Source organism: Pristiophorus japonicus, chromosome 15, assembly GCF_044704955.1.
Source record: "Pristiophorus japonicus isolate sPriJap1 chromosome 15, sPriJap1.hap1, whole genome shotgun sequence".
Classification (NCBI taxonomy): domain Eukaryota; kingdom Metazoa; phylum Chordata; class Chondrichthyes; family Pristiophoridae; genus Pristiophorus; species Pristiophorus japonicus.
The window spans coordinates 170,248,414-170,267,956 of NC_091991.1; the positions used below are offsets into that span (position 1 = coordinate 170,248,414).

At 45.5% G+C, this 19,543-nt stretch overlaps 1 protein-coding gene across 4 annotated transcripts in view; it reads left to right on the forward strand.

Moving 5' to 3' along the window:
* The window catches only part of dhrs7b (dehydrogenase/reductase (SDR family) member 7B), a 34,788-nt gene extending 22,964 nt beyond the window's left edge, over positions 1 to 11,824 (forward strand). For all 4 annotated transcript variants that reach the window (XM_070900008.1, XM_070900010.1, XM_070900009.1 and 1 more), the window contains 4 exons: positions 1,607 to 1,817; positions 7,172 to 7,264; positions 8,788 to 8,940; positions 11,027 to 11,824. In XM_070900008.1, the coding sequence (XP_070756109.1) occupies positions 1,607 to 1,817; positions 7,172 to 7,264; positions 8,788 to 8,940; positions 11,027 to 11,232 (663 nt within the window). In that variant the 3' untranslated portion in view covers positions 11,233 to 11,824. The remainder of the gene's footprint in view (positions 1 to 1,606; positions 1,818 to 7,171; positions 7,265 to 8,787; positions 8,941 to 11,026) is intronic.
* Positions 11,825 to 19,543: the final 7,719 nt, after the last annotated feature.

A 19,543-nucleotide genomic window follows, 5' to 3' on the forward strand; every position in this document is an offset into this window, starting at 1 on the left:
CCAGACAGGAATGTACAATTGTTGTAGTTCATCCATGCGGTCTCTAAATGTCTGCCATTGCCCATCCACAGTCAACCCCTTAAGTATCATTCGCCAATCCATCTCAGCCAATTCATGCCTCATACCTTCAAAGTTACCCTTCTTTAAGTTCTGGACCATGGTCTCTGAATTAACTGTTTCATTCTCCATCCTAATGCAGAATTCCACCATATTATGGTCACTCTTCCCCAAGGGGCCTCGCACAATGAGATTGCTAATTAATCCTGTCTCATTACACAACACCCAGTCTAAGATGGCCTCCCCCCTAGTTGGTTCCTTGACATATTGGTCTAGAAAACCATCCCTTATGCACTCCAGGAAATCCTCCTCCACCGTATTGCTTCCAGTTTGGCTAGCCCAATCTATGTGCATATTAAAGTCACCCATTATAACTGCTGCACCTTTATTGCATGCACCCCTAATTTCCTGTTTGATGCGCTCCCCAACATCACTACTACTGATAGTTGATAAGAACATAAGAAATAGGAGCAGGAGTAGGCCATTTGGCCACTCGAGCCTGCTCCACCATTCAATAAGATCATGGCTGATCTGATCATGGACTCAGCTCCACTTCCCTGCCCGGCCCCATAACCCTTTACTCCCTTATCGCTCAAAAAACTGTCTATTTCCGCCTTAAATATATTCAATGACCCAGCTCTCTGGGGCAGAGAATTCCACAGATTTACGACCCTCTGAGAGAAGAAATTCCTCCTCATCTCAGTTTTAAATGGATGGATCCTTATTCTGAGATTATGTTTCCCCTATGAGTGGAAAACTTCCTGCATTTATATAATGCCTTTAACGTAGTAAAATGTCCCAAGGCGCTTCACAGCGACGTAATCTTAGAATGTTACAGCACAGAAACAGCCCATTCGGCCCAACAGGTCCGTGCCGGGGTTTATGCTCCCCACGAGCCTCCTCCCACCCCTCTTCATCTCACCCCATCACCATATCCTTCCATGCTTTTCTTCCTCATGTATTTATCTAGTTTCCCCTTAAATGTATCTACGCTATTCCCCTCAAGCAATCCATGTGGTAATGAGTTCCACACTCTAAGCACTTTCTGGGTGAAGAAATTTCTCCTGAATTCCCTATTGGATTTAATTGGTGACTTTCTTATATTTATGGCCCTGAGTTTTGGACTCCGCCCACAAGTGGAAACGTTTTCTCTACATAATTCATAATTTCATAATTTTTAAGCACCTCTATCAGATAAGCACTGATGGTGCCTCTGGTTGCTGCCAATAGTGAAATAGACCCAAAACTGAGCAATAGACTGTGTTGCAATTCCAGGACGTGATTTCAAGGCTTTAGCCTTATCTTGGGGTTCAGGCACAAGTTTAAAAACCGGCAAAGTATTGGTGCCGAGCATTATTTACTCTTGAGTTGCTTCTCTCGGGTATTACGGCAGCCCTTGGCTGGTGGTGAGGGAGCACTGTCCCATCCTCATTGCAGCCCAGACACATCACGTCAGGAGTTTCCCCCGGCATTCCCAGTTGCAACGAACGAATACGACAAGCGTTGGGTGGTTTAATTCTCTCACTGTGCGTTCGGGTCCTGTTCACAGACGCACACGCCTCAGATGGTGACCTTTGACCTAGCGGACTTGGACACCATGGGCAGCAGCGCCCAAGAGATTCTCGACTGCTTTGGCCAAGTGGACGTGCTAATAAATAATGCAGGCATCAGTTACAGAGGCAACATCCTGGACACGGCCGTTAAGGTTGATAAAGATGTGATGAATATCAACTATTTCGGACCAGTTGCGTTAACAAAAGGTTAGTTTTTAAGTTGCGTATTCTGTGAGTTTTCATTGCTCCTGATGTCTAGGTCCCCCGCCCCAACCCCAAGCCTGCACGCTAAGAGACGGGGGGCACTGCCTTGTCACTGCTCTGCCAGCGTTGCTCTAGAACCAGCCGGGAGGAGATACGTGAAAGTGACCTGGGGTGAGGCCCACTCCCTCACTGCGGGGAAGTGCTTTGGTGTGGCAACCCCCTCCCCCTCATTAAGGGCAGGGCTGAAATCAGGAGAGGCAGAAAAAAATGAGACTCTGCGTTTATATAGCGCCTTTCATGACCTCAGGACGTCCCGAAGCACGTTACAGCCAGTGAAGTACTTTTGGAGTGTAGTCACTGTTGTAATGTGGGTAACGCGGCAGCCAATTTGCGCACAGCAAGCTCCCACAAACAGCAATGTGATAATGACCAGAAAATCTGTTTTTGTGATGTTGCTTTAGTGTTGATGCTCGAGGGATAAATATTGGCCCAGGACACCGGGAATAACTTCCCTGTTCTTCTTCGAAAAAGTGCCATGGGATCTTTCATGTCCATCTGAGAGGGCAGACGCGGCCTCGGTTTCGAAGAAGAGCAGGGAAGTTCCCCCCCCAGAGTCCTGGGGCCAATATTTATCCCTCAACCAACATCACAAAAACAGATGATCTGGTCATTGTCACGTTGCACACATGGGGTCTTGCTGTGTGCAAAGCTGCTGCCGCGTTTCCTACAGTATAACTTGTAGTCATTACAACAGTGATTACACTTCAAAAGCGACTTCATTGGTTGTAAAGCACTTTGGGACGTCCTGAGGTTGTGAAAGGCGCTATATAAAATGCAAGTTCTTTCTTTATGACACTACAATCGGCTGCTGAGCCCCAGCGTAGAGGAAGGGGTGGGTGGGGGGAATCTGCCGGGGTTCCTGCTCCTGATTTCTGTGCACTGACTCTTGTTGCGAAATGCAGGTGTACACACCAGTTGGGTGAAGAGAGCATTGGACTTGGCTGGGATTCACTCCCCACTCATCTAATAACTACCAGCACTCAATGGGCAATCCAGCAATGTACTCCCCTCCTTCTGGTACCTGGGGAACTGCAACCCGGGCCAGCCTCTTCAGGAGAGCAAGGAGGAAAAAAAATTTAACAACGCATTGAAATCTTCCGATTCCTTGCACCAGTGGAGTACTGCTGTCTTGTTCGGGGTGACCACCAGATGGTGCTCAAGCAGCAGGAAGAAGATACATTTTTGGTCCCTAAATATTATAACAGAATTCATTTGTTCACACTTGTGGTACCTCTGCAGAAGTTTTGGTAACCTCTAGAAATTTGAACAGCAATCTTTTTTGATGGCTTTTTTGGTTTTGATGGTTAAACAACAATAGATCCCATGGCAGAAGACTGCGGATGCTGGAATCTGAAATAAAAACAGAAAATGCTGGAAATCTCAGCAGGTCAGGCAGCATCTGTGGAGAGAGAAACAGTTTTGGGTCGATGACCCTTCGTCAAAACTGGCGAATGTTCGAAATGAACGGATTCTTAAGGAGCACTGAAAGGGGGAGAGGAGGAAAGAACAAAAGGGAAGGTCTATGATAGGGTGGAAGACAAGGGAGATTTGAGAGACAAAATGGATGATGGACCGAATTGAGGGAGTACAGGTTGAACCTCCCTTATCCAGAACCATTTCCGACCACCAGGTGGCACATGCACAGAACTCTGACATGAACAAATTGAAGTTGTTCCTTGCTGCCGATTTCCGCAATCGCTGGCCTGACCCCGTGATCCACCGCCTCCTCCCCCCTCCCCCCCCCGCCCCCCATGATCACTCTGCCGCACTCCCAGCCCCAAGCCAGCCAGCCCCGATATCCCCTTGCTCAGTACCTGTACCATCCAATTTAACGTGACCACCCCTCATCCAGAACAGGCCAGGTCCCAAGGGTTCTGGATAAGGGAAGCTCGACCTGTAACGGCAGAAGTTAGAAAAGGAATTGTTTAGATAGGGTGTGAATAGCAGGATAATTATCAGCTGCCATGGGAAACGGAGAGAGAAAAAATACATCAGAGCAAAATGTGGGCAGAGGTTAAGGTCTGAAATTGTTGAACTTGATGTTGAGTCCAGAAGTGCCAAAACGAAAGATGAGGTGCTGTTCCTCGAGCTTGCGTTGAGCTTCATTGGAACAGTGCAGGAGTCCGAGGACAGAGAGGTCAGAGTGGGAGTGGAGAATTAAAGTGACGGGCGACCGGAAGCTCAGGGTCACGCTTACGGACTGAACGGAGGTGTTCCGCAAAGCGGTCACATAATCTGCGTTTCACTCTTGTGGTACCTCTGCAGAAGTTTTGATCCCATGGAATAGATCCCATGGAGTGGCTGATGAGAGGCAGATGATGTGTCGGCCTGCTGACACATTTTGCGAGTGATATTGGCCTTCAGTGGTGACAGCAAATCGGCCCGATGTTCTTTCCCAATGGCTCCCTCGGGTCCCTGACATCCTCTGATGTTTCGCCTAATTGGCTATTGCTCGTCCTATCTTAGCCTTGACAGTGAATGTGAGGGAGCTGTTGGGTCTTGGAGAAGCATCCCTGCTGACCCCAATCCTGCCCTCGCCCTACTCCACAAATACACATTTCCCAGCACGGGTCACTGGATAGCGATCGGGAGCAGGAACTCTGGTTAATCATAGAGTCCTAGAAGTTTACAGCACAGAAAGAGGCCATTGGGCCCATTGTGTCCGTGTCGGCCGAAAAATAAATACCCAGTCTAATCCCACTTTCCAGTTCTTGTTCCATAGCCCTGTAGGTGACGGCACTTCAAGTGCATATCCAAGTACTTTTTAAATGTGGTGAGGGTTTCTGCCTCTACCACCCTTTCAGACAGTGAGTTCCAGACCCCCACCACCCTCTGGGTGAAAAAGTTTCCCCTCAAATCCCCTCTAAACCTCCCACCAATTACTTTAAATCTATGCCCCCTAATTGTTGACCAATCCGCCAGGGGAAACAGGTCCTTCCTATCCACTCTAGCCAGGCCCCCTCATCATTTTATACACCTCAATTAAGTCTCCCAAAAAGACAGGCAGAATGGAAAACGAGTGGGGATTGCCCTGATAATAAAGGATGACCTAAGGACAGTAGAGAGAAAGAATCTTGGCTTGGAAGATCTGGAAGTTGAATCAGTATGGGTGATAAGGAATAACAAGGGGCAGAAAACACTGGTGGAAGAAAATTGGCTCAGAGGCAGGAAGTAAAGGGTAACGGTTGATGGGTGTTTTTGTGACTGGAAGGCTGTATCCAGTGGGGTTCCGCAGGGCTCAGTGCTGGGTCCCTTGCTTTTTGTGGTATATATCAATGACTTGGACTTGAATGTTGAGGGTATGATTAAGAAGTTTGCAGATGACACTAGTGTGGTTGATAATGAAGGAGAAAGCTGTTCGACTGCAGGAAGATATCAATGTACTGGTCAGGTGGGCAGAACAGTGGCAAATGGAATTCAATCCAGATAAGTGTGAGGTAATGCATTTGGGGAGGTCTAACGAGGCAAGGGAATACACATTAAATGGTAGGACATTGAGAAGTGTAGAGGAACAAAGGGACCTTGGAGTGCATGTCCACAGATCGCTGAAGGTAGCAGGCCAGGTAGATAAGGTGGTTAAGAAGCATACAGAATACTTGCCTTGATTAGCCGAGGCATGGAATACAAGAGCAAGGACGTTATGCTTGAACTGTATAAAACACTGGTTAGACTGCAGCTGGAGTACTGTGTGCAGTTCTGGTCATCACATTATAGGAAGGATGTGATTGCACTGGAAAGGCTACAGAGGAGATTTACAGGAATGTTGCCTGGACTGGAGAATTTTGGCTATGAGGAAAGATTGGAGATGCTAGGTCTGTTTTCTTTGGAACAGAGGAGGCTGAGTGGAGACCTGATTGAGGTGTATAAAATGATGAGGGGCCTGGATGGAGTTGATAGGAAGGACCTGTTTCCCTTGGCAGAGGGGTCAACAACCAGGGGGCATAGATTTAAAGTAAATGGATGTATAGAGGAGATATGGGGGGGAAATGTCTTTACCCAGAGGCTGGTGGGGATCTGGAACTCACTGCCTGAAAGGGTGGTAGAGGCAAAAACCCTCACCACATTTTAAAAAGATACTTGGATGTGCACTTAAAGTGCCGTAACCTACAGGGCTACGGACCAAGAGCTGGAAAGTGGGATTAGGCTGGATAGCTCTTGGTCGGCCAGCGCGGACACGATGGGCCGAAATGGCCTCCTTTCATGCTGTAAATTTCTATGAGTAGTATATACGCCCCCTAACAGTAGCTATACTGTTGGACAGAATATTAATCAAGAAATAGTAGGAGCTTGTAACAAAGTTAATGCAATAATGGGATGAAAGGGCTGTCCTATGATGAAAGATTGCATAGAATGGGCCTACACTCCCTGGAGTTTAGAAGAATGAGGGGTGATCTCATTGAAACATACAAGATTCTGAAGGAGATTGACAGGGTAGTTGCTGAGAGATTGGTTGGGGAGTCTAGAACTAGGGGACATAGTCTCAGGATAAGAGGTCGGCCATTTAAGACTGAGATGAGGAGGAATTTCTTCACTCAGAGGTTTGTGAATCTTTGGAATTCTCTCTGGATGCTCAGTGTCTGAATATATTCAAGGCTGAGATAGATAGATTTTTGGAGTCTAGGGGAATCAAGGGATATGGAGATCTGACGGGGAAAGTGGAGTTGAGGTCGATGATCAGCCATGATCTTATTGAATGGCAGAGCAGGCTTGAGGGGCGAATAGCCTACTCCTGCTCCTATTTCTTATGTTATGTTATGTTCTCCCTTCAGCCTACAACCCCAGCTTATCCAATCTTTCCTCTAGTCTTGGCAACATCCTCGTAAATATCCTCTGTACCCTCTCTAGTGCAATCACATCCTTGCTGCAATATTCCCATCCTTGTACTTTGGGATAGACGCTGGTTGTCGCGCCCCTACCACTGCCTGGGTTGGGGCTTGCTAACTCAACACAGACTGGAGACTGAAGCTAACTGGTCCAGAGGACTTCTCTACACACGAGGCAAACTCATAACATTAGGGCAGCTGCCCAGGAAATTTCTGACCATCATCGGAACCAAAGTCGCAATACATACCGTGGGCTGGTTCCACGATCTCTTCCTGCCGGCGCGTGTAACTGCTCGGTCTCTATACTTGACGTATTAGGGTGTCCATAGCGAAGGACTGACAATTGTGTGGGATTCACTGCCAACTGTTGCTGACTGGGGAAACAGCTCGACCAGTGCAAAGTGTGTGAGAAACAGGCCATACAACACTCTAATGAAACGCCTTAACTCTTATGTCAATCACTTAACATTGCAGCCCTCCTGCCCTCCATGGTACAAAGAAGAAGTGGGCATGTCGTAGCGATCAGCAGCGTCCAAGGGAAAGTAGCGATTCCATTTCGATCTGCATGTGAGTATCGTGACGCAGTCATCGTTTACTGTTTCATGTCCACTTCAATCACCAGTATAATTGGGCAACGCCTGCACAGTAATCAGATCACGTCTGGCCCTGGTGTCTACGTTGAGCCAGATTTTGCTGGAACGGGGCCTCTCACAGCGGCTCTGTAAGTTAGACTTGTTCGTGCACATTTAGGTTTAAAAGATGTTGCCCACAATGTTGCTGGATAAGGGAGAGGACGACAGGGCACGTGGGACCTTGGTAAATGGCGGGACCAATGGTCGATCTCCTTAACCAATGAGATTAAAAGACTGAGAAAGAAACGGGAAGGACTGAGAAAGAGAGTGAATTCAATGTCAAATCAGGTACAGCTAAGTTTATGGTTTATTTTTTTAAATTTGTTCCTGGGATGTGGGCGTCGCTGGCAAAGTCAGCATTTACTGCCCATCCCTAATTGTCCTTGAGTGAACCACCTTCTTGAACCGCTGCAGTCCTCGTGGTGAAGGTGCTCCCAAGTGCTGTTCGGAGAGAGTTCCAGGATTTTGACCCAGCGACGATGAAGGAACATTTATGGTGTGTGCATTCTCCGTGGCTGTTGCCAATACCTCTCCATTATTGGTGCATTTGCAGTGGAAGAATATACTCCCAACAAGCTGGATTTTGCTGGAGTGGGGCATCTCACAGCATGCTGTTAGACCTTTTTCTGCACGTTTCAACTCAAAAGGCTTTGCACCATAACGTGCTCGAAGTGTGAGCTGATAACGACGCAGCGGGGCGCCTGGGAGCTTGGTGAACAACAGGACAAAGGGTGTATCTCCTTAACCAATGCGATTTAGATGGAGAGAGAGGGTGAATTAGAGTCTTATCAGGTACAGAAAGAGAAATAAAGAATGAGTGGATTGAGATGAGGAGAAAAAAAAAGAGACAAAGGAAAAGTAAGGAAAAAAAATTCAATTTGACATCTCTTAAAACAATTCACAACCTGAAGGAATGAGAACGTCATGCTTATTTTTGTTTACTTTCTGGGCCAGAGATTGATTGGCAATCGTTAACAATTATCACGTTGTTAAAAGGGTACTTGCGCTATTAATTACTAGACTTAACTTCCTGTGGCACATTTAATGAGCAATCAGTGTGCAAATGTAGCAACTGCATGAAACTCACGGGGAGGTTGAGGGTGAGCTTCCATTTTCGCGAGGGTAACGGCGGAGCGGTGCGGATCATCCAATAACGTGTGGCGATACGCAATTAATAGCATATCCCTTCCTCGCCACAGGCATCTGGCCGATTTGCACATTAATACATCGTTAAATTTTCAGCACAATTTGTCCCGTTGCCGCCACTGGTAAACTGCATTAATATTTAGTTGTATCAAAAGGTTCACCATTCTACACTGTTCTGACTTAATGCATTCTAATAGTCGCCCTTAGTCAGAGGGGTAATTTTAAGGTTACACCTACATTTTTTTTTTCCCTTTTTGCCAAATTGCTGGATTGTGAGGAATCAACATGTTCCTAATTGGATTCCCGTTCCAGACGCTGCGTCTAAACACGCCACCCAAGCCTTCTTTGACTGCCTGCGCGCAGAGATGGAGCAGTACGGAGTTCAGGTGACCGTAGTCAGTCCAGGATATATCCGCACCAACCTTTCCCTGAACGCAATCACTGGCAATGGATCCAAGTATGGCGGTACGCTTTTAACCACTTTGAACTGTACTGTGTAGTGTGGCGATCTCTCATTTACTGATAAGTCAGTGCCAATGATTATAAACACCATTATTGGTATGAGTATGACAGTATAAATGGGTCTAAGAGTCAATTAAATGGCTTACTGGAGAGAGGGAGGGGAGTATTTACTGGTCATACATCTCATTGCTGTTTGTGGGAATGAGACTGATGTGCAAGATGACTGCCTCATTTCCCTACAGAACAAGGCAACTCGTATACTCGTATGTGCAGCAACCACAACTTGCAATTATTTGGCATCTTTAACGTAGTTTAAAAAGTCCCATGGCATTTCACAGGAACTTTCCGATAAAAATTGACACCGAGCCAAAGAAGGAGTCAATAGGACAGATGGCCAAAAGCTCGATGAAAGAGGTGGGTTTTAAGGAGAGTCTTAAAGGAGGAGAGTTGTTTAGGGAGGGAATTCCAGAGTTTAGGGTTTAGGCACCTGAGGGCTCAGCTGCCAGTGGTGGAGCGAAGAAAAGCAGGGATGCACAAGAGGCCAGAATTGGAGGAGTGCAGAGATATCCGGCAAGGAGGGAGGGGAGGGGCGTGGTTGTGGGGCTGGAGGAGATTACAGAGATCGGGAGGGGCGAGGCCATGGAGGGATTTGAACACGAGGATGAGAATTTTAAAATCGAGGCGTTGCTGGTCCGGGATCCACTGTAGGTCAGCGAGCACAGGGGTGATGGGTGAGCGGGACTTGTTGCGAGTTAGGACACGGGGCAGCGAGCACAAGGGTGATGGGTGAGCGGGACTTGGTGCGAGTTAGGATACGGGCGGCAGAGCTTTGGATCAGCTTAAGTTTATGGAGAGTGGAACAGCACTGATTTGTTTCTGAGACACATGATTCGTAACTGTTCCTCTTCCTTGATCCACCTCATCATCTTTTCTATTCTCTCCAACCTCATTTAGTGTCCTGCACTTTGAGCCTCAGCCCGACACCTACGTTCCTTAATTTGTTAGTAGTGTTTGAAAAAACAGCTTGTGAAGTGTTGCGGATTGGTGAACAGGCGCATGGTTGATGGGTATTTTTGCGACTGGAAGTCTGTTTCCAGTGGGGTTCCACAGGGCTTGGTCCCTTGCTATTTGTAGTATGTATTAATGATTTAGACTTAAATGCAGGAGGCATGATAAAGACATTTGCAGATGATACAAAAATTGGCCATGTGGTTGACAGTGAAAGAAAGCTTTAGACTGCAGGAAGATATCGATGGACTTGTCAATTTGGCGGAAAAGTGTGAGATAATGCATTTGGGGAGGGGTAACAGGCAAGGGAATACACAATAAATGGGAAGATACCAAGAGGTGTGGAGGAACAGAAGGACCTTGGGAGTGTATGTCCACAGATCCTTAAAGGTAGCACAACAGGTCGATAAGGTAGTTAAAAAGGCATACAGAATGCTTTGCTTTATTAGTCAAGCCATAGAATATAACAGCAGGGACGTTATGCTTGAACTGTATAAAACACTAGTTAGGCCACAGCTAGAGTACTGCGTGCAGTTCTGGTCACCACATTACTAGAAGGATGTGACTGCACTAGAGAGGGTGCAGAGGAAATTTACGAGGATGTTGCCAGGACAGGAGAATTTTAGCTATGAGGAAAGATTGGATAGGCTGGGGCTGTTTTCTTCGGAACACAGGAGGCTGAGGGGAGATTTAATTAAGGTGTATAAAAATTATGAGGGGTGTAAATAGAGTGGATAGGAAAGGACCTGATTCCCTTAGTAGAGAGGTCAATAACCAGGGGGCATAGATTTAAAGTAATTGGGGGGAGGGGATTAAAGGGGAGATGAGGAAAAAAACATTTCACCCAGAGGGTGATGGGGGTCTGGAACTCACGGCCTGAAAGGGTGGTAGAGGCAGAAACCCTCACCACATTTACTATGCACTTGAAGTGCTGTAACCTACAGGGCTACGGACCTAGTGCTGAAAGGTGGGATTAGGCTGGGTAGCTCTTTTTCGACCAACATGGACATGCATGGCCTCTTTCTGTGTCGTACTTTTCTGATTCTATTCTATTGACCTATTTTTGTTCTCTTTAAACCAGTGATGGACAAGAGTACAGCAGAAGGCTACGATCCTCGTGTCGTTGCCGAAGCTGTTCTGACGGCCATTTGGAGGAGGAAGAAGGATGTTCTGTTGGCAGGGTTACTGCCCACCGCCGCTGTTTACTTGCGAACCCTGCTTCCAAGTCTCTTCTTTCCCATCATGGCAGCCAGAGCTAAAAAGGAGCGCAAGATGAAGGATAATTAACCCTATTCTGGGTTCCCCTAAAACACACTCTCTACACCCACTACTACTGAGGCCTCTTGGTGCTACTCTCCCACGATTGGTCGACAGACTGACTGGTGCTCGTTTGTGCCCAAATATGTCTCCATCCGTGTTTGCTTGGCTGATTTTCCAGATTTTTCGGGACACTCTCTGCTGGTTACAAGGGTATATCAAGTACGATCGAACATGAGCTTAAAAAAATACTTTATATCTACTTAAAGCAGGATTCTGTTAAAGAGCAGAACTAACATGCAACATTGCATTCACACTCCACAAGTTTAGTGTTTGTGCAAAGCCAAAAGCACTCTGTACAGATGCTAAACTTGGGACTGCGGATCTGGAGTGATGACTTGAACCAGTGAGACCACCTCCTCCAGGGACTCTCACTCCACTTTGTTCTGTTATAATGCCCGGCCCCAACTACAGCATCAATACCCAGTGAAACCCCTGGTTATGGTGTAAATCAATCCGAGAGCATTTACATGTGTAAGTCATCCGTTTACAGTTTTCAATGTGTCGCATTTATGTGTCAGCAAATAGTGATGATGGATAAAGGCTTGAATTTTGTCAGAAAGCAAGGACCTGCCATTCTGGATGTTGTACTAAAGTGTGTGTGTGTGTGAAGTATAAATGCTGGGTCAGCTGATTTCAGTGGGAGTGGGTAAGGGAAGAGCAGGCAATGTGACGAGTGAGTGTGAAGCACTTTCACTTTGTACCTCAGATGCATGGTCCATGTGATCGCTGGGGGGGGGGGTTCGGAGTGGAATTTTCCATCCCCTCCCCTCCCCTCTCTTATTAAATAAAGTATCTGCTTGGAAATGATCTATTGGGGCAACTATATTCCAGCCCCAGTGGTAGAGGGAAAATTTGAGCATTTTAATTTCTTGCTAAGGTGGTTTTACATGTAAAGTGAGTAATTCAAACTGGGATTTGGGGGGGGGGGGGGGGAAGAAAGAAGTGAGCGGGGATGGGAGGAAATTGGATTGGGGAAAGAGAGTTGGATTTGGGGCGGGGGAGGGAAAAGAGACAATTGTCTCATCTGACATGCGGATGCAATGTTAAACTCACTCAGAGCCAAGTTTGAGCCAATATTTATCTGGAAGCTAATTCTACCAAAAAAATCCTATTTATCTAACTGCTGTTTTAAGATGGTAATGCAGAATGACTGTCGATGCTTGCCTATATAACAAGTCACAGCACTCCATAACTAATTCATTCCACAAAATACTTCAATGCTTTGATGACATAAATATAGAATTATTTAGTCAAGGCACTGGCCAAATGTGGCTGATAGAGGACTCATGCACCACTAATTGTCACATTACACAGATGGAATCCTGCACTCCTCCAGGCCAACATGACTGGAACCATTTTGGTTGTCATTCAGAACCCGTTTTCCTCTCTTCCAACAACCCCCCCCCCCCCCCCCCCCACCACCTCCATCCTTTGCGAAGATGGCATGTGATCAATGTTCCCGCCAAGCTGCATGGCCCGCAGTAACGGGGAAAGGTCCCACGCAGGCCGCTCACCGGCTTTTATGTTGTAATAACGCACAAGCACAGAAATTTAAAGGGGCCGCGCATTAAAAGAAACAGGCTGCGTAGAACAAAGCGCAGCTTACAGGGGACATTGTACGTGATGCTGGGGTCTCGCTCCACAGATAGCGCCCGTTTGGAACATTGCCCAGGTGACCGTTCCTCACCTGTAAACCTTCACAGTGAGTGGCAACAGGCTGTGAGACCACTGGGGACATCAGCGCTAAGCCAGACCTCCTCCCCAGTTGCCCACAAGATTTATGGGGCAGCAACCAGGAGGTGGAACCCTTCTTTATGTTTTCCCTCTCTGGTTCCAGGGCTATGAAAGCCAATTACAATGTCCTATGGTAGCTGAGTTAAGCTAAGCTAGGGCAGCAGAAACCAAGGATTGAATACTGTAAGGTTCATAACCAAACCACTCACTGACTTATCCATTAGTGCATCTTTTAATTGGTAACCATTTGCAGGCAACCTACTACAATAAACCCTTGAATGGAAAGTCGCTTGCAGTTGTGAGAAACCCAGTGGAAAATATTGAGAGAGCAAAAGAAAACTAATACCATTCACTCAAAATTAAACTAATAGCAGCTAATTGTTAATGACATGGTAGGAATGTCACCAAGAGGCTCAGACTACTTCTAAACAAACGATTAATAATCTAAAGACATCAATTTTGATGTGAACTTTACGGAAGAATGTCTGAATCTATCCCTATGCTAACATAGCATAGGAATTAAGAGCTGGAGTAGGCCATATTGCCCTTTGAACCAGCTTTGTCATTCAATGATTACAGCTGATGTTTGATCTCTACTCCACTTTCCAGCCCAATCCCCATATCCCTCCATGCCCCTAGAATCTAACAAGCTAGCGATCCCAGCCTTGGATATACTCAATGAGGCAGCCCTTTGGGCTGGAGAATGCCAAAGGTTCACAACCCTCAGTGAAGAAATGTCTGCTCATCTCAGTCTTAAATGGCCAATCCCTTATCCTGAGACTGTGCCCCCTAATTCTAGACTCTCCAGCCAGGAGGAAATAACCTCTCAGCATCTACCCTGTCAATCCCCCTTCAGAATCTTTATGTTTCAATGAGATCACCTCTCATTCTTTTAAACTCCAGAGAGTATAGGCCCAATCTACTCAATCTCTTCTCATAGGACAACCCTCTCATCCCAGGGATCAATCTAGTGAACCTTTGTTGCACCACCTCTAAGGCAAGTATGTCCTTTCTCAGATAAAGAGACCAGAACTGTGCACAGTACTCCAGGTATGGTCTCACCAAAGCTCTGTATAATTGTAGTAAAACTTCCTTACTCTGCTACTCCAGAGTTGGAAAGTGGGATTTGGCTGGTTAGCTCTTTATCCGCCGGCAGACACAATGGGCTGCAATGACCTCCTTCCGTGCTGTAAATTTCTATGACACCAATCCCCTTGTAATAAAGGCCAGCATACACATCAATAGATGCTGTAAGTGTGATGTTAGCTCTTTTGTGTGAGCAAGTGATATTATTACTATAGATTTATTGAAAAATAACCTGTAGCAGATAGTTCTAGGACTGGTTTGTGTCGCTGTTAATGAAATTGATGGCCATAAAATTACACTGATAATAGCAAGCAGACATTTGTACAAAATTCCTTTATCTCTATTTGAACAGAGGTACTAACTTGTTTAAATGGATTAATACTTCCATTAAAATAGTGGTGAAAGGAATTGAATACCAGTGCATTAAGCACTCATACATAGTATGACTCTACACTTTACTGGAACCCCAAGGACCTAATCTGTATCTTCAACTCATACACTTACTGTAACATGTAGGTTTGTAATTTGTTAAATTTTAGATCCATTGATAAACTGCGACAAGAGCTATTTGGGCATGGTTAAAATTAATTATTGACTTTGGCTTGAACTTTGCATTAGCAGCTACAACAAAATGATTTGATTGCAGATTAATAATAAATGATTGCAGAAAGGGAATGTTGCACAAAAGAATACATAATTGAAAGGAATTGGAGCTGGTTCTCATGCCACACCACGCTCACAGTTCCAGCCAGAGGCACTGCATAGTGCAGTGCCCCAAACACTGTCGCAGCCTGGAACCTTTCTGGTCTGTATCGCTCTGCACAATTACTGAATCCAGAATTTGCCGCCAAAATAACGCCGAGTTTAATGGTGCTCGCCGTTATTAATGTGTAAATCGTCCAACCACGCGTTGCGAGGAAGAGATTGCCTGTAAATTGCAATTCTCCACAAGTTTCCAGACGATTTGCGTCGCTCGCCTCGTGAAAACAGCAGCTCGCCCTCAAGTGTCTCCGAGTTTCAAGAAGTTGCTAAATTTGCACATTAATTGTCAGTTAAACTCGCTGCAAAAAGTTAGGGCAAGTAAATTTAAGTCAGAACATTTAAACTGTCTCTCAGTGTGAATCTTTTTAATGAAGAGATTTATGTTCCTGCGATGCTTCCGGCCCAGAAAAGAAGTCTGATGGAGTCTGATGCCTAGATAGTAAACATTGTTAGAGAGTTTTAAAATATTGAATGTTCACTTTTTTTTTGTTACTTTTCCTTTTTTCCCCCCTCTTAATCTAATTGTTTACTATTTCTGCACTTGATTTGACTCTATTTCAGTCTATTTCCTTCCCGGTCGTTCCTCTGTTTCTTTCTCAATTTTTAAATCTCATGGGTTAAGGAGATGCACTGGGGTCCCTCGCCACGCTGTTGTCAGCTCGCTCTTCCAGCAACTTACAGGGCAAAACATTTTCCAGCTGAAGGGTGGGGGAAAGGTCTATCTAACGGGGCCTCGAGATGCCCCGCCTCCAGCGAAATCTGGCCCATTATGTTGCTAGTTTATTCACTAAGCCATTGGGTGGAGCGGAGGGAGAGTGAATTACATGATACGGCTGTGATCAAACCATAATTTAAATTAAATTTGCAGACGTTCAACTAAACGACTAAAGGTTACATTCTCCAACGTTATAAATTGCTGCCACATTTTTTCAGTGGGTGTTAAGAACATAATAGGAGCAGGAGTAGGCCATACTGCCCCTCGAGCCTGCTCCGCCATTTAATACGATCATGGACTCAGGTCCACTTCCCTGCTGGCTTCCCATAACCACTTATCGTTTAAGAAGCTGTCCATCTCTGTCTTAAATTTATTCAATGTCCTGGCTTCCACAGCTCTCTGAATTCCACAGATTTACAACCCTCAGAAGAAATTCCTCATCTCAGTTTTAACCTTATTCTAAGATCATGCCCTCTAGTTCTAGTCTCCCCATCAGTGGAAACATCCTCTCTGCATCCTCCTTGTTGAGCCCCCTCATAATCTTACACTTTGATAAGATCACACCTCATTCTTCTGAATTCCAATGAGGCCCAACCTACTCAACCTTTGCTCATAAGTCAACCCCCTCATCTCCGGAATCAACCTTGTGAACCTTCTCTGAACTGATGGAGAAGTAAGGGAGTGTCGATGGATCAGACTGGGATTATATGGAGGAATTGCTCTGGAGAGACAGCTCCTGTCTTACCACAATTGGTCTATCACATCTGGAAAGCGAACCGTTAATACTATTTCAACATCAGGTACTCAGCAGCAATGTCTCCTATAAGCCATGTGGCGCTCTGCAGCTCATAAATAGGAAAAACCGCGCATGCGCGGTATTTTGAACACCTCCACCCCGCCCTGCAAAAAAAAATTAAAGGAATGTTGCTCAGGCAACACATCACCTGAACTGTTGAGTATTAAAGTGCTCTGAGCCCATAATAGGCTTCTTCGCATAATTAGAAGTTATTATGTTAAAGGGGCTGATATCATTTTGGGTTGACAATCAGATGGGGATTTTTGTAACCACAACAAATCTCATCACTTGCTGGTGATGCCATGCCAGAAACAACACAGCGTTCCCGCCCACAACAAAAGATCTTTATATAAAATATTTGACAAAGGCCTGAATGAGCTTACCCAGTGAGTAGCTGACCTGGGCAGATTTGATCCTTTGGACCTGGTTTGTGCTGAGTTTAGCCAATCTCAGGCAGAGCAGCACTCGGGGAGAGGGTGGAGGAACCATCAGGGTTCCTGCTCCCGATCACAAATGCAGCAATTCAGTGTGCCTTGTGTGGATGGCACAATCAGGAGCTGGTGTGATGCATTCGCTCCCTTCGGCCCCCAGTTGAATTGCTGTCAAGGTTCACATCTAAATGATGCCCATTTGACAATCAGTAGCAGACTTCCCCCCCCACCTTGCCAAGCCATCAAGCAGTTAGTACCTTGTGGACAGGATGTAAAAGGGGAGAAGAGAAATTGAAACAAGTGTACATTTCAAACACAATGCCTCATTTAAACACACACACACACACACACGTGTGCTGGGAAGCTGCAACAGAAAATACACAGCAGGTCCCATCGTCATCCGCCAAGAGAAAAGACATGCTGGTGTTTTGGGTAGTGTGACCCCATCTTCGGCTTAAGAGCCTCTTAATGAAATAAAACCTCTCCTTTCAGGCACTGGTGAGTCTGCATTTCCCACGTTTTCTGATTGTATTCTCGGCAACTTTGGCACTTAGGAGGCCACGCAGAGCAGAGGGAAAGTGATTTTACATTCCATTATCTATTTTTGTAGGTTACACACACTGGGCATTTCTCGCCAGGGACATTAAGGACTACGTCATGTTGCCAAATGCCTGGCGACTCAATGGGTTTCAACATCTGCCAACTAGTTCAGCCAATGCAAAGTATTGGTAGACCTCACTGAAGAAGACTGTGGAACCATCCTGCCACAGATTTATCTATTTCAAGGGAGGGGCAAGGAGAGAAGGTTTACGTGGGCCCTGGGAAGAAATGTTTACTGAAGAGGCTCAGAACACTGAACCAGAGATTTCAATCCAACCTAAGCTGATTAGAGGAAAGTCTCTCCTCTACCAAAAGCCAGATTCTCTGCTTAAATAAATGTGGTGCAAATTCACAGCATCAAATTCAGTATGAGTTGGCAGCATTACTGACATCCCACAATGTCCCAGCTGCTATAGGAATTGGGAATGTTGTCAGCATAAGGCACATTGTTCAAGGCAGTACAGAGGAAGCTAACTTGGGCTCACATTCTTTGGCATGCTCAGTGATAAGAGAAATGTGGAGAACTTCTTGAAGGTTGGGGAAGATTTAATAACCTTCCGTTGAACTGTAGACCAGTATCAGACAACTACAAGTCTATCACAATCTACTCAGCCACCTCTGTGACAGTTAAACAATCGTCAACCAGGAGCTTTGCATCTCTGCAATTCTTATAAATTATACTCAAAAAATTCAAAGGACTTGTAACTCTGCGGTATGTTAATTAATGCTGCATAGACTAGTGCCAACAGAACTATTAATCCCTTAGTTTTCACCTTCACAAAGTTCCGATATATTGATTGGATTCGGAGGCTGCTCAATTCCCCGATTATATTCACCTGGTGAATTCAGTCCACATCACTGCAGGGTGAATCTCACAATATAGGTCAGGGTGTCTAACCTTCATTCCCCAACCCGCTGACAACCTGACCCTCCATGCTCAGCTAACGCAGTCCTATGTGCGCAGGACCTGGAGCTTTGGAAAGGGTCATTTATTTTAAAGCATTGGTGGATACATTAATAGGAACATGAAAATGTGGTGTCTCCTCTCCACCCCCAAAAAGGTACAATCCGATGCGGCCCACAAAGACAAAAGCTGAGCCAACCCAGTATAGATAAGCCTGCTGTCTCATTGAAAGACATCTCGGGATTCAGGTATCAACAGCCCACTCATGGTTTAAACACACGGAAGTCTGGTGTGTTGCTGCCCTGCAAATCCTACACGGGACACCACTACCGATACCATCTTATTTCCATCCTAGAGGACCCTCAGCTTTAACCGTGGAATTTCCACCTATAACTTCACTGTGTACTGAATCTCAAAACAAACAGTGCTCGCATCACAAGGGCACAAAAACAAAACAAATTTGCCTTCTTTTAGCAGCAATGCATTTAGTTTGCTCACTAACATGTTTATTTATAGTATGCAGTTCAAACCATTTCACACCAAGAAATGCAATACTTTTAACAGGCACGCCTAGTCAATCTACTAACTTGGCAGATGCATACCTTAACAGAATAGCAAAGTAGAAAAATTTCAGGGCATAGGAAGGAATTCGGAACCTGTCCAAGGGGCACCGTCATCTCTTACTTCGGGGGATGGTGGGACAGAGACGAAGGAGTCATGCATCATTTTCACCATGATGGCACATGCAAACTATGCAGTGATGTGCCTCAATGCAACTCGTATCATTGTGTCCCATAGTTGTAAATAAACAGGTAACTGTCAAAAGCTTTTTCCATAAAGGCATTGACCCCTTGATTGAGCACCCAGTTCAAAGAATGAATATACTGCTAAGCGTTGTTCACAAAAGTTGCCCTGTAAACTGTTTCTCCCCCCAAAAATAAATACCTGCATATCAATGAAAACCTTTGTGGGAAATGTTCGGAAATTGATGGGGAACACTAGCAATTGACAGGATGCCGACGTCAATATGCACTGCCCTTTACTTCTACCAGTGGAACTTTGCATACTACATTTTAATGTAAATAATACTAGTGGCAGCTGCAACAATACTGCTTCCACTGCCCTACACTTTGAATATTGTTCAACATATGAAAGTCTAAAAGCTGTTGATGGTGTAACATGTGGAGAATGTTTGGCATTTTGAGTATTATTTAAAGCTGCAATTCAAATAATACTGACTCCGGGTAAAC